At 42.4% G+C, this 15,851-nt stretch overlaps 1 protein-coding gene across 1 annotated transcript in view; it reads left to right on the top strand.

The window, feature by feature from the left end:
* The window catches only part of ythdc2 (YTH domain containing 2), a 58,265-nt gene extending 43,532 nt beyond the window's left edge, over nucleotides 1–14,733 (top strand). Inside the window, exons 22-30 of the mRNA XM_067439792.1 lie at nucleotides 280–406; nucleotides 3,240–3,445; nucleotides 4,476–4,665; nucleotides 5,248–5,357; nucleotides 5,730–6,007; nucleotides 7,147–7,237; nucleotides 12,507–12,707; nucleotides 13,040–13,222; nucleotides 14,096–14,733. Coding sequence (XP_067295893.1) covers nucleotides 280–406; nucleotides 3,240–3,445; nucleotides 4,476–4,665; nucleotides 5,248–5,357; nucleotides 5,730–6,007; nucleotides 7,147–7,237; nucleotides 12,507–12,707; nucleotides 13,040–13,222; nucleotides 14,096–14,149 — 1,440 coding nt within the window. The 3' untranslated portion in view covers nucleotides 14,150–14,733. The remainder of the gene's footprint in view (nucleotides 1–279; nucleotides 407–3,239; nucleotides 3,446–4,475; nucleotides 4,666–5,247; nucleotides 5,358–5,729; nucleotides 6,008–7,146; nucleotides 7,238–12,506; nucleotides 12,708–13,039; nucleotides 13,223–14,095) is intronic.
* Nucleotides 14,734–15,851: the final 1,118 nt, after the last annotated feature.

The following is a 15,851-nucleotide window of genomic DNA, read 5'->3' as shown; positions in this document are numbered from 1 at the left end:
ACTATTATAGTTTTTAATAATATTTTTATTTTTTACATTTTTGGTTTTTAATGATTTTGTCATTTTTTTTATTAGTAGTTTTTTAATCTCTATAAAATTATTTTAGTATCATTGTGATTCTGTTAAATTTTTATTCATATTTTGAATTAGTTTTATTTGCATATTTTTGGTTTTGTTTGTGAAGTTGTAGTGCTTGAGCTGTTGGTCCGGTTTTAAGCACACACTCCCCTCAGTGGCTCCTCTTCTCCTGATGTGAGGATGTGTGTTATATCTCCGCAGGCGTGGCAGAAAGCTCGCAGCGACGGCTGGGAAAGAGCCTTCTGCGAGAAAAACTTCCTCTCTCAGGCCACCATGGAGATCATCGTCGGGATGCGGACGCAGCTTTTGGGACAGCTACGAGCTACAGGTCAATGTTCACACCGGCCTGTTTTTCCACGATTCCCCGAGTTCATAGGCCCGTAGTGTCCGTGGCGTCACCCGTAGGATTCTGAAGAGCCGTACTGAAGCTTAAAGTAGAGACGAGCCGTCGCCATCTTGTGAGCGAGTCACCCCCGGATAACAGAAAATGGGCAAAGAGGCGGGATGTGGGCGGAGCTTAGGTGACGACTAACAGACAGCAGACAAACAGCAATCCACCTGTCACTCAAAGTAACCACGCCCTTAATATGCAGCACTTTAAGGCTTCATACAATTTAAATGAATGAGTAATAAAAAAATTCACCCACTCACCGTCGTCATGAAGGGCAAAATTAGCCGTATAGACCAAAACCACAATTTGTCCCAGACTGTAAACGTGTTTTTCTGCTGTAAAGTTGGGCATTTTGACATGAGGCTCAATGAGATTCTGGAGCCGCTCTAGTGGCCAGTCGAGGAATTGCAGTTTAAATTACTTCCGTATCAGCTTCAGGAGAGATGGCGTGAGGTTGCCATTATGTGCATGGCATTACCTGATAGATCGTTGGCAATATTTTCGGAAGATGAGCATGTCAGAGAATAATTAATGCACGCCTCCGCTTGAAGTGACGAGCGACACGCGCTCGCCGTCTGCAGTGCATTAGAGCGGTGTTTTCAAGTCGCATCCGCGCTTCATTATAGAAACGTATTGTTTGCATACTGTGGTAAATACACACCGTGTAGTAGATTATGGCCAGGGACGAAACCAGCGCGCAGTCGTCTCTCCATAGGTGTGTAGTTTGCTGGCTTTGCCTCTTCTCCTGGAATTTTCCCACACGTAAATTCTGACCAATCGAAAAGCAGTTTAGGAAATACGCCACGGCCAATGAGTGATGTGGATGTTGTGACGTGCCTGCATTTTGATTCGTTTCAACTGGTTCAAACCAAAGCAATCAGTGTGGTGTGAAAAGGAACCAAAAAAGCTGAAAAATACAACAGTGTATAATTGTTTGCCCTTGGTTCGGACCAAACGAACCGAACTACAGATGTGAAAGCAGCCTTAGGCTCTTATAAAATACAGTTCATTTCTTAACAAAAAAACACAAAATTCAATATTGATTAATAATTCCATATTATCATTATTTGCATTATATTTGAGTACTCAAAAAGCATGTTTAATTAATTGAAATCATGAAACATCTACAATTTAATAACTTTTTTTAAAAGTTCAACTAAAATAATTTTTTTATGGTCCATTCAAATGCGTTTATTTTTATGTTTCCATTTAATTTTTTCTGGATTCTGTTTTAATGGTTTAATTAACTTTTAATATGAATCAAAAAGCATGTCTAATTAATATTTATATTATTCTGTTTTATTTTTTCCCAAATTAATTAGACTTGATTAGTTTTAATGCAAACACTGAAAAGGAAAAAAACTAATGCTAAATTGGCTTAATTTTCCCCCCGAAATTCAGTTTTCTTTTAATGCTTTAATTAACCTCTAATAATAATGACATTTTGCATAATTTATAACATTTATTTTATACTGTGCCTCAATTAAAGGGTTAGTTCGATCCGAATCATGAATCGATTCGTTGATTCATAACCGTTTGAATCTTTATTTGAGGATTGAACACAAACGCGGAAGAGAAGCCAATGCTGAATAAAGTCGTAGTTTTTGTTATTTTTGGACCCAAATGTATTTTGGATGCTTCAAGAGACTCTAATTAACCCACTGATGTCTCATATGGACTACTGTGATGATGTTTTTATTCCCTTTCTGGACATGGACAGTATAGTGTGCATACACTTGCATACGCTCTCGGACTAAATATAAAATATCTAAGGGTGCGTTCACACTTGTAGTTCGGTTAGTTCGGTTTGTTTGGTCCGGACCAAAAAAACTAAAACAAAACATATAGTCCTGGTCCGCTCAGCGTTCACACTGGCATTTTTAACAGTGGACCTAAAGTTACCGATCCAAAGGCACAGGGAGACGCTCACAACCTGATTGGTCGGCTTATATGACGTGGGAGCTGCTTACAGAACATTCAGAACAACGCTGTGTGCTGATTAAACGCCATCATTTTATGCGTGAATATGGCATTATTTACCCGCTGAGAACTCATGAAGAGCTCATAAAGTGTTCAAAACAGCAGCAGGATTTCCTCTGTTGTGCAGAAAAGAGACGGCCGTTCTGTCGTCTGTGCCGACTAATGGGCAGCACCGGTGCTCTGATGAGAAGAGCCAGGTTTGCTTTTTGTGCGTTTTTCTAGCATTTTCGAAACATGCTCGTCAGACCAAATATTGATGAGGCTCTTCCTCGTTGCTCCACGTTTGTCCTCTAATGTTAACGTTACTCATTCTGGAGACACCGATCTTTCCGCGTCGTCAAATCAGCTGACTATGCGTCTCATCTTGTGACATCACATCCTGTTTTTGGTCCGTTTACATGTCTTTGGTCCGCGTGGCGTTCATATATCAATCGAACCGCACCAGAGTCCGTCTGGAAGCGGACCGAGACCCGTGTTTTGGCTTGTTTGGTGCGCACCAGGGTTCAGATGGCAGCGTTGACATGTGTTCAAATGAACCGCATTAAACGAGCAATCGCACCAGGGTTCATTTTAATCGAACCAAACATGACAAGTGTGAACGCACCCGTAAACTGTGTGTGAAGATGAACGGAGGTCTTACGGGTGTGGAACGACATTAGGGGGAGGAGTTAATGACAGAAGTTTTATTTTTGGCTGAACTAAACCTTTAGTGTCTTTCAGAAATTCTGTGAAAAATATTTTTATGGTCCATTCGAATGCTTGGCGTAAACCCAAATGTTTGTCGCTGCAGGTTTCGTGCGAGCGAGGGGCGGCGGTGACATCCGGGATGTCAATCAGAACTCGGAAAACTGGGCCGTTGTCAAGGCGGCGCTGGTTGCTGGGATGTATCCCAACCTGATCCATGTGGAGCGGGACAGCCTGACCCTCATGGGCTCCAAAGAGAAGAAGGTCCGCTTCCACCCAACATCCGTCCTGAGCCAGCCACAGTACAAGAAGGTCAGAACCAGCCCTTTTCTGCACTATAAACTATATACACACACAGATCAGGCATAAAATCTTCTAATATTGTGTTGTTCCCTCTGACCCGTTGAGGCACCAAGATGTTAGCAACAGATCCTTTAAGTCCTGTAAGTTGCGAGGTGGATCAGACTTGTTCGGCATTTGTGCTTTGTGTCAGGAGCATTATCTGCTGGAAGAGCCACAGCCACCAGAATACCGTTTCCATCAAAGGCTGAACATGGTCTCAGCAATGCTTAGGTAGGTGGAGCGTGTTAAAGTAACATCCACATGGATGGAGGACCCAAGGTTTCCCAGCAGAACATTGGCCAAAGCATCACACTGCCTCCGCCGGCTCGCCTTCTTCCCATAGTGCATCCTGGGGCCATGTGTTCCCCAGGTAAGCCACACACACACACACACACACCCGGCCATCCACGTGATGTAAAAGAACACGTGATTCCTCAGACCAGGCCACCTTCTTCCATCGCTCCGTGGTCCAGTTCTGATGCTCACGTGCCACTGTTGGTGCTTTCGGCGGGGTCAGGGGTCAGAGGTCACCCTATGCCGCCCCATACGCCTCAAACTGAGCTGCTCTGTGTATTCTGACAGCTTTCTATCAGAACCAGCATTAACTTCTGGAGCAGTTTGAGCTCCAGTAGCTGGTCTGTTTGATCGGACCCCACGGGCCAGCCTTCGCTCCCCACGGTCATCAATGAGCCTTGGCCGCCCATGACCCTGTGGCCGGTTCTCCACTGGTCCTTCCTTGGAGCACTTTTGATAGATACTGACCACTGCAGACCGGGAACAGCCCACAAGAGCTGCAGTTTTGGAGATGCTCTGACCCAGTCGTCTAGCCGTCACAATCTGGCCAAACTCGCTCAAATCCTTACGCTTGCCCATTTCTTCTAACGCATCAATGCTGCCTAATCGGTTATAATGTTATATTGCCTGATCAGTGTGTATAGTTTCTGGTGTTTTTAATATAATCTCCATAGGTAACTTCCTAATGCCTTTCTTCTGCACACAGATCCCTCCAGCCAATGGTCAGACAGCTGCGGTGGAGTCCCTGCCCTCTGATTGGCTGATTTATGACGAGATGACGCGCGCGCACAGGATCGCCAGCATCCGGTGCTGCTCTGTGGTCACGCCCCTGACCGTGGCCATATTTGGAGGATGTGCTAAACTCCCGAGCTCCGCCCTACAGGAACACAGAGGAGGTGACCAGAACTACATCAGTCTCTGGACTGCAGAAATGCTCTTCTTATTTAGCATTTTTCTCTTGTTTTCAGTCCAAATATCTAACAATTGTTAAATCGAGATTCATTTACTAGATCAGTAAAACGACATGAGATATTTTTCTGTGTTTTCTTAAAAATAAAATCTAAATGAAGTGAGTTTTTGCTTAAAACAGGCAAAATGATCTGCCAATGGGGGGAGAAAAATAACCTTATTTCTGATTGAAATCTTGATTCCATCCTAAACAGAAATAAGATTATTTTTCTCCCCCCATTGGCAGATCATTTTGCCTGTTTTAAGCAAAAACTCTCTTCATTTAGATATTTTTTCTCTCCAGAAAAGAAGGAAAAATATCTCATGTCGTTTTACTGATCTAGTAAATGCATCTTGATTTAAGAATTGTTAGATATTTGGACTGAAAACAAGAAAAAAATACTAAATAAGAAGAGCATTATTGCAGTGTGAGAAGCCACTGTGTGTGTGTGTAGTCAAACTCTGAGGTTATACACTCTGTGTGTGTGTGTGTGTGTGTGTGTGTGTGTGTGTGTGTGTGTGTGTTTCAGGCGCTGATGGTCTGAATGACAGCAGTGACAGTGAGATGGAGGACCGGTCCAATGCTCGTTTGGCTACCATCAGCATCGACGAATGGCTCAACTTCAAACTGGACCGAGAGGTTCGTCATTCTTCACTCGACTCGCACTGACTTTGATCAATAATCACTAGTTTAAAAGGCTTATAAATCAAGTTTTTATTTAAATCTGTTGTTCTGCAGATGTTTCTGTGATAGGTAGGATTAGGGATAGGGGTTGGGTTAGGGGATAGAAAATGTCATTGACCTGATATAAAATCAATGGAAGTCTATGTAATGTCCTCACTTATATAGTGAAACAAACCTGTGTGTGTGTGTGTGTGTGTGTGTGTGTGTGTGTGATGGGTAGGTTTAGGGGCAGTGTAAGGGGATAGAAAATACGGTTTGTACAGTATAAAAACCATTACGCCTATGGAATGTCCTCACATTTCACAACGTGTGTGTGTGTGTGTGCAGATGGCGGAGCTGGTGTTCGGCCTCCGGCAGCGATGGCAGTCTCTGTTCCTGCGCCGCATCCGCTCTCCCTCTAAAGCCTCCTCTCAGCTGGACGAGGCCACGATCCGCACACTGCTGTCGGTGCTGTCGGCTGAAGAACAGGCCTCCGGACTCCAGCAGCCAACCGGCATCGGACAGAGACCGCGACCTATGAACTCTGACGAAACCCCACAGACGACCTGCAGGAGCTTCGGCCGCAGGGACCCAGAACAACCGGATGAGCCTCCCAGCCCAGACAGGTGTGTGTGTGTGTGTGTGTGTGTGTGTGTGTGTGTGTGTGTGTGTGTGTGTGTGTGTGTGTGTGTGTGTGTGTGTGTGTGTGTGTGTGTGTGTGTGTGTGTGTGTGTGTGTGTGTGTGTGTGTGTGTCAGTCACTGTCCCAATAGTTGTGTGTGTGTGTGATGGGTAGGTTTAGGGGCAGTGTAAGGGGATAGTAAATACGGTTTGTACAGTATAAAAACCATTACGCCTATGGAGAGTCCTCATATGTCACAAAAACAAACGTGTGTGTGTGTGTGTTTTAGCGCTAGGGGTGACCCTGAATAGTTTTTAGATGTTTTTAGAATAGGAGCCGGATTCGACCACCGATGTCACAGTCGAATCTTCGCAGGTGTTATGAAATGAGGATCATACCATTTTGATAATATGGGGTGCTCAATATTTTAAAGACGCGGCGCTGAGCTGATCACTGCGCCTTTAAAATACAAGCCCATTTAATAAGTGTACACACACTGGCAGGCAGTTTTGGTTGCTTTATTAAAGTTGTTGCTGTGTGCAGTGTGTAAAGGGAAATTAAAATAGTTTTACCCTCCTGCTGACTAGTGTCGTACCCCTCCCAACCCATTCACAAACACACACACACACACACACACACACACACACACACAGATGTTTCGACTATCAGTGGCCCATAGAAAGATTCGACAATTCTGATTTAAATGTGTAAATCCATACAAAAGTGTACAAAGTGTCTCATATTGATGCAGTTGTAACCAGAGGGATCTTCACTTTTTAGTGTTAATAAAACTAATTCAATTTTGAGAGTAATAAAGGGTTGTTTTTGCCCCGCACAAAACACAAAAAAACTTTTACCTGTTAGAATTAGTTTTCAGGCAGATGCAAAGATACTTAATAGTGTCTAGAAATGAGCATGAAAATCTTGAGCATGAGAATGTTTTCTCTATCATTTTTTTTTTTTACCCCTCACCTGTTTCATCCCTGTGTGTTAGTGCTGGTCTGATCTGATCAGTGTGTGTGTGTGTGTGTGTGTGTGTGTGTGTGTGTGTGTGTGTGTGTGTGTGTGTGTGTGTGTGTGTGTGTGTGTGTGTGTGTGTGTGTGTGTGTGTGTGTGTGTGTGTGTGTGTGTGTGTTTTGCGCAGACCTCGACTGGCGTCTCAAATGAAGAATAACAGAGAGGAGCTCGTCCCCTTCAGGAGCCCCGACGGTCCCTCGTCCCCCTCCTCTGGAAAAGTGTGTGATGTTGCATATTTAATTAGCACCTCATTTGCATATCTAAACATTACAGGCCCCTATTTTAACGGTCTGAAGTCTACTTCTTAACTTTTGCTAGTTTAACGACTGGACAAACGGTCGGCTCATGGTCTAAAAGGGTCGTCCCTCGTCTCTTAATGAGTCATGGGTGTGTTTTGATGTTTTTAATGAGCAATAAACCAATCAGAGCCTTATCTCCCTTTCCCTTTAAAGCAGCACTGGGCAACTTTTGCTCTCGGGGTCCCCCTACTGTTTGGAAAAAATAATGTCCTCAACTACTGTCGTAAACTCTGTCCTCCTCCATCAGGGGACGCCATCGCGCGTGCATTTGTTGACATGACAGCCCTGATAGCCCTGAGCTAGTGATGCGCGGTTCGTCTCATAACCCGCGGACCCCGTATGTCTATTTAATGGTCGCGGGTGCGCGGCGGGTTGTAAAAATATATCCAGTGGTGCGGGGCGGGCCAAATAACTTCATAAAAGCGTCCCGCGGGTCGGTGCAGCACTAACAGTTCCCCTGAACAGTTCTTCTGGCGGCGCGTGTGAAATGTCTTCATCCCAGGTAACGTTACAGTCAGTGGCATATGTTTCAGCATGTCATATGAATATAATTTTATGGGTTTTATTTTTTTCAAACGCCAAATAATCGCGATGCTCACGTTTACAAGCCAGCGTCATTATAGTAGTCTATTGGTTACCGTTTTACAGAATCTATATGATTCTTCAGTTCAATGTTTGAGTGGTAGCTCACCGTAACGAGCAGGACAGCATCGGTCGGGCACGCCTCCTTCAGCTCACGCCGACGAGCAAACGCTGGTCACATGTTGATCCTCGTCCTGCCTTTAATCACTCTTTCGTTTCCTCTTATTGCTTTCCTCCAACAAAACCTTTTCTTTCTTATTTGTCTCTGCTGCTTCGGACATGACTATATTATCCGACGAACACAGTTGGGCTCGCACGTCCGAATGTGAGGAAGTGTGTGTGTTGGTGGAAGTGACGTATATGCCGTAAAGCAGTCGAATTTTGTAGTTCTTTTCTTTTTCTCGGGTTACTACCCGAAACCCGAGGTTTAAAAGTACGATTAAAAACGATACAGACCCCATCAGGCTATGGCAGACGTGTCATTCAACCTATTGTAAGTCGATTTATCATCACAAGAGTCTTAAAAAATATATTATGAAGGCTGAAAAGTTACCTAGTGCTGCTTTAAAAGCCAATTGTGCTCGAGCCATGAGCGGATACACTAATTATATGAGGAGAGACTGATGCTTCTCCAGTGAGGAATCCTTTTATTTTTAATATTTGGCATGTGTGTGTAATAATGAGTGTACGCACCGCTTCTTATACACTATATTGCAAAAAGTTTCATGTATGTATCGCTGCAGCCCGGAGACCTGCAGGTGGGAGGAGCTTACGCAGCAAGTGGGTGGAGCTTATGCCACAAGTAGGAGGGATTTTGACAAATGTGCAAGTGGGAGGGGCTTATGCCGCGACTAGGAGGGATTTCACAAACGTGTGTGGAAATCCTTTTCAGTCTATGAGAAATCCCCAAGCGTTTGAGGCCGAGGACCGCGGTGAATGAGAGAGGCAGGAAGTAGCGACAGTAATGAAATGAGACCATTAAATATCAGGTTCTATATGATGGTTTAATTTCTTACGTCTTTGTTATTATGGTGTGTCCAGACTGGCTTTCGACGTGACTTCATCGTTTACATTGAGTGGTACTGGACAGTAGGCGATACTCAATGTAAACGATGAAGTCACTTACACCTTTTGCCATACTTAAAGTGATGCTGTTTTAATTTTAAGGCTGTAATGTAGGCCTTACTCAAGCCTATTTCTCAATATTAGCTACACAATCTACAATATCACAATGAGATGCAATTGCACTCAGCGAAGTGAGTGTGTAAATGCATGAAAAACAGTTGGCTAATGTAAACTTTTGTTGTTGTTACCATTCATCTTAACTGCATTTTTTTTTTAAATAGCAGACTAATGTTCTTCTGAAGATACACATTAAATTGAAATCTCAGGGTGGATAAATTATTTTTTAATGAATAAAATAATGTACAAGTCCCTCATTAATTGTATTATTTTATATTTTTTTGTATTCCTTTTAAATGCCACACCTAGACTAACAACTAGTTTATTCATCACCAATTTACACAAAATGTACCAAGTGTTCAGCATTTGTACTCAAACTGGCACTCCAAACAAGTGATGGTGTACATTTTCCATAAGAGCTGTTTGTAGTGTGAAGATGTATTTTTCCAACATGCAACACCAGAGGGAAAAATATTTTAAAAATATTTTTTTTAAAAAGTAACATAACATTTAACTTTATCAGTGTTGTTCTTGTTATGGGTTTTATTTTTTAATGTCTATATTTCATTTCTAGCCTTAAGAAGTGTGCCTGATTTTTCAGTTTTTATCCCCCAATTATGTCCCTGAACCTATAGAGCAACCCAATGCTGGGCTTGTAGGCAGCATCTCCTTCTTCAAGAACAAATTCAAGCAATATGTTCTTAAGCAACGCTCCTGATAACTGAAAAGATAGCAACAGTTAGCAAAGGCCGTTAAAAAAGCACATTATATAACATTATTCAACTACTTGAAGATGAAGCATGATGGAGGGTCATCATCTCTTAACACCCCATCCTTAAAGAAAAAGTGGATTCAAGTTGTTATATTATACACATTTGAAATCATTATTAAAATTGATTATGCATAACTTGCTAATTTTATCTAGTAAAAATTAAGTAATTTAAAATTACCTGAGCAATATTATAGTTAGCCTACATAATTAGGAACCCAGCATAGTGTATTTTTGTATTGCCACAGGTTTCAGGGAGAAGTGCAGAGCATTCTTCTTCTGAAATTAGATTAGAATAAAAAAAAAATACAATTATCCATTACTTTTTAATTAATTAATTAATTAATTATTAGCAGTACAATATCAAAGTTAATTGAATACAAGGATGCATTAAATTGATCACAAATTACAGTAAAGACTAGTCAATACAAAAAATTGAATTAAATACAAAATTACAACCATTACACTGCTTAATCCATAAACACTCAAAATCAAATGATCCATGATCGAGAGCAAATTGTAGAAATGGATGTTACAGATTTTGTAATTTGTGTGTGCTACTAAAAAAACTACAGAAATAATTTGGATACACTTTACCCTTATTCTTTTTAAAGACTAAAAACGGTGTACAAACACCATTATATGTACTTTCTCACAACTTATAATGCATTTTTACTAAACTAAAAAAATTAACAACAAACTTACCCCTTCAATTTAACGATGATGAACACGTGAAAGTGTTTTCTTCTTTCTTTGTTTTATGATGGATCGCAACAAAACTTACCTTACCGCCACCAACCAATAGCTATATACACAGGCTACTCAATAAACCAATCAAAATCCTCTGGAAGTTTGTACAGCCCACTTGCGGCTAAAGCTCCACCCACTTGCTGCTGACCCACCCATTTGCAGCTGGCTCCGACCTCCTTTTATACCCAACTCAAAAGTTTTGAGCTTTAATGCCATCCCATTGTTAACCCGTGGGGTTTAATCTGGAGTCGGCCCACCCTCTCTAACAGCTCCAGCTCTTCTGGGAAGGCTTTCCTCAAGGTTTAGGAGTGTGTTTATGGGGATTTTTGCCCATTCTTCTAGAAGCTCATTTGTGAGGTCAGGCACTGATGTTGGTCGAGAAGGCCTGGCTCTCAGTCTCCGCTCTAATTCATCCCAAAGCTGTTCTATCGGGTTGAGCTCAGGACTCTGTGCAGGCCAGTCCAGTTCCTCCACACCAAACTGCTCATCCATGTCTTTATGGAGCGACGCTTTGTGCACTGGAGCGCAGTCATGCTGGGACAGGACGGGGCCGTCCACAAACTGATCCCACAAAGGCAGGAGCGTGAAATTGTCCAAAATGTCTTGGTGAAGCATTAAGAGTTCCTTTCACTGGAACTAAGGGGCCAACCCCTGAAAAACAACCCCACCCCATAATCCCCCCTCCACCAAACTTTACACTTGGCACAATGCAGTCAGGCGAGTCCCGTTCTCCTGGCGACGGCCAAACCCAGACTCGTCCATGGGATTGTCAGACTGAAGCGTGATTGGTCGCTCAGAGAACACGTCTCACTGCTCTAGAGTCCAGTGGCGGCTGCTTTACTCCACTGCATCCCACGCTTTGCATTGCTCTTGGTGATTGCTCATTGGCAGATTATTTATCTTATTCTAAGCAAAAACTCTCTTAATTTTGAGTTTTTTTTCCCAAAACAAGACAATAATTTGTACTTGTCTTGTAAATGTTTCTTAATGTAAGAATTTTTTGATATTTTGACTAGAAACAAGACAAAAATACTAAGTAAGAAAAGCATTTTTTGCAGTGCAGGTTGAACTGATTTAGCATTTTTGTCTTGTTTCTAGTCTAAATATTTATAAATTCTTAAATCAAGATGCATTTACTATATAAGTAAAATGTTATGATATTTTTGCTTGTTTTCTTGAAGAGTTTTTGCTTAAAACAGGCAAAATGATCTGCCAATGGGGTGAGAAAAATAATCTTGTTTCTTGTTTCCGAAAGTGTGTGTAAGATTGTGGCCTAAACTGGTCCTGCAACCACTTTAAATGCCTGTAGAGCGGTGTCTCCCCCTCCCCCTCCCCCTGACTCGAGGTTGCCAGATTGGCTGCAGGATCAGCAGAACGTTTGTAGATCTACTGCTGTGGTAACTAGAGCACATCTGGCAACCCCAAACACTACTGACTCCTGATTGGTCGATCGGTGGAGGGCGGAGCTTCAGGCCAAAACACAACATGACATCATCAACATCAGTTGAGGGCGGCAACAACTTTTTAATGACGATATCCTGGCCGGACGACTGTCGTCAGTGATAGAAGAGTTTGATGTTAACATGATTTATTAATGTCTAGAGACATATCAGGGCCATTTTATGATACATTGAAATACATTTCTTACATACAGCTCCCTTAAGCCAACACTAATTTTGATTTTATTTTTAAGAAAACAAGCAAAATTTTCATTTTCCTTGTCTGGTAAATGGATCTTGATGTAAGAATTGTTAGATGTTTAGACTGAAAACAAGACCAAAGGACTAAATAAGAAGAGCGTTGTTTGTAGTGTGATGGTTATATGTGGTGAGTTCAGGCCATTTGTCATCTAAATGAAGCGCAGAACGCGCTGTAACTCATCATTGGTGATGTTTTTGGTGATAGATCTGCAGTTCTCCGTCCCCACGGCGCTCCAGTGTGCGATACTTCATCATGAAGAGCAGCAACATGAGGAACATCGAGCTCTCTCAGCTCAGGGGCATCTGGTCCACAACGCCCAACAACGAGCACAAACTCACACGAGCCTTCCAGGACAGCAGCGCCGTCTTCCTCATCTTCAGCGTGCAGGGCTCCGGACACTTCCAGGTGTGTGTGTGTGTGTGTGTGTGTGTGTGATGGGTTGGTTTAGGGATAGGGGTTGTGTGTGTGTGTGTGTGTGTGTGTGTGATGGGTAGGTTTAGGGATAGGGGTTGTGTGTGTGTGTGTGTGTGTGTGTGTGTGTGTGTGTGTGTGTGTGTGTGTGTGTGTGTGTGTGTGTGTGTGTGAGATGGGTAGGTTTAGGGGGAGTGTGTGGAGCCGCAACAGACGTTAGCTCGAGATGCTTTTTTTCACCTGATGTGTGTGTGTGTGTGTGTGTGTGTGTGTGTGTGTGTGTGTGTGTGTGTGTGTGTGTGTGTGTGTGTGTGTGTGTGTGTCAGGGTTACGCGCGCATGACGTCGGCCATCAGCGGTGAGCGGTGTCTGGACTGGGGCTCTGTGGGTCTGGGTGGCGTGTTTGAGGTCGAGTGGGTCCGGAAGGAGAGTTTGGCCTTCCAGCTCACACAGCAGCTGCTGAACCCCTGGAACGACAACAAGAGGGTCCAGATCAGCAGAGATGGACAGGTGACACACACACACACTCACACTCACTCACTCACTCACTCACTCACACACACACACACACACACACTCTCACACACACACACACACACACACACTCTCTCTCTCTTCTCTTTCTAGCCCCTTTCACACTGCACGTCGGACCCGCGATATTCCCGGAGCATTGCCGGGTCGCCTTCTGTGTGAAAGCACTACGTCCCGGGATTGATTACCGAATTGAACCCGGGTCGGGGCTCTAGTAATATTGCAGGATTCGACCCGGGACGAGCGCTGTGTGAACAAAAGCCGAAACTAATGCCGCAGCGTGTGTGTAGTTATCGTGCGACTCCTAGAGCTTGTTTCTTCAATAACACACCCCTGCAGTGCCAGAAGAGCTCGTCGGTGTTTTAAACGCAGAGAGTGTTCGGATACAAAAGAAACTAAAATTAAACAAGCAGAAATGAGCGCAAACTGGACACAAGTCGAGACCACGGAGCTCCTTACTATCCGCGCTGAAGCGGAGATCGCTCGCCGTTATACATCACATCCGGATGTCACGTGTCGACTCGACCCGGGACCGTTACGGGTTGTGTGTGAAAGCGCACATATTACGGTATTTTGCTGGCAGTGTGAATGGACCAAATCTAGCGGCCCGGGAACAAATGCCGGGTCACATTATCTGTGTATTTGCCGGAATCGCAGCGTGAAAGGGGCTTCTCTTATACTCTCTCTCCAACACACACACACTCTCTTTCACACACACACACTCTGTCTCACACACTCACACATAAACACTTGTTTCATTACTTATGAGGCTGTTTTAATTGAGATTGTGTGTGTGTGTGTGTGTGTGTGTGTGTGTGTGTGTGTGTGTGTGTGTGTGTGTGTGTTAAACAGGAGCTGGAGCCTCAGTCAGGAAGTCAGTTGCTGCATCTCTGGGAGCGAATCTGAATTGACCGACCACACACACAATCACAAACACATGATGTTCCTCCTCAGTGTTCCCGTCTTGTTTCCAGCACACACACTCACATCAAGCAGTCATTCCGCTTCTCCAGTGAGTGTGTAGGTGTGTGTGTGTGTGCTGGAGAACTGCATGATTTCCTGCAGTGTATCATGTTTATTTAGTTATGGGCGTTATTGGGCTGAAGTAGAAATGAAATGTATTTAAATGTTTTGTTCTCTCTGTATAACTTCAGGAATGTTTTATGAATCTGGTGTTTTTAAATGATCACAGTTTTTCTTTTAATTGCTGTGCAAATGTTCCCTGTCATCTATGATGGCTTTGCACACACTCGTTCCGACTCCGCGTGGCTTTATTTACTGGAGGATATGAAATGTCTTGAGTTTGGTTCGAAATAATTCTTCTCTCGGTTCAAAGCTCTTCTCTCGTGTTGACACTGTGAATTAAACGGAGTGGACTCTTCTGGTTTATTTGTGATATCATCACTGGCGGCTGATCAGTTCTGTCAAATGTTCAGTGTTTGTTTTGAATGATGCAAATGTATAATTTTCAATAAAAACATTTTTGCATGTTTTGACTCCTTTAACTTTAGAGCTGCGGTTCTCAAACATCCATGACTTTAGAATGATTTAAATTACTTATAATTTAATTTCTGTATATCAGCGCGGCTGTGAGTCGGCCGTAGGTTAACACTGGTATAAATAATAATGATTAAAAAAGGGACTACAACGTTGCCTGTTTAAAAAGTCTTTCAATGTTTAAATTGCTTTGTGTTTACATTTTTGTTGTTGCTGCTGTTGATTTTAACTTAATTCTTAATTATACCCTAAATGCTTTATTTTACACTGCCAAAAAATGCTCTTCTTACTCAGTCATTTTGTCTTGTTAATAGTCTAAATATCGAAATATTCTTAAATCAAGACTTATTTTCTAGATAAGAAAAATGACGTGATATTTTTCCTTGTTTTCTTAAAAATAAAATCAGAATGAAGTGTTTTTTGTGTGTGTGTGTGTGTGTGTGTGCTTAAAACAGGCAAAATGATCTGCCAATGGGGTGAGAAAAATAATCTTGTTTCTGATTGAAATTGTTTCCCGTCCCAAACAGAAATTAGATTATTTTTCTCACCCCATTGGGAAATCATTTTGCTTGTTTTAAGCAATAAAATTATAAAAAAATTATAATTTTCCACAGATAAACAAGAAAAAAGATATTATGTTATTTTACTTTTCTAGTAAATGCATTTTGGTTTAAGAATATTTAGATATTTAACCTGTAAACAAGAAAGTAAGAAGAGCATTTTTCCTCCCTTTGTAGCGTTTTGAGAATTTCTTTAAAATAAAAAGTGCTTTAAAATATATTATTATCTATTATAATATACAGTCATATGGCTTCGAGTGTGTTATTGCATTTATACAACAGTTGGACGACACAAGTGTGTGAATAAATCAGAAACTACAGCGGAGTGTCTTTAAAACACTCTTTAGTTTGGAATTAGTTCCTTCCGCCACAGATTCACGTCTCAGGTTTACCGTCGAGCCGTTTTCTCCGTTTGTATCTGGATTCTGGAACATGTAATATATTAATAATCCAAAGATTGCCCCGTAGATTAATTATATCTCGTGTTTAACCACTGTACATCCAGTGAGAGCCAGCGGGGAGTTCCCTCAGGCCTGGCCGAGATGAAGCTG

This window comes from Pseudorasbora parva, chromosome 3, assembly GCF_024679245.1.
Source record: "Pseudorasbora parva isolate DD20220531a chromosome 3, ASM2467924v1, whole genome shotgun sequence".
Taxonomy (NCBI): domain Eukaryota; kingdom Metazoa; phylum Chordata; class Actinopteri; order Cypriniformes; family Gobionidae; genus Pseudorasbora; species Pseudorasbora parva.
The sequence above is the reverse complement of the archived record's forward strand: the minus strand, read 5'-3'. Positions and strand labels throughout refer to the sequence as shown.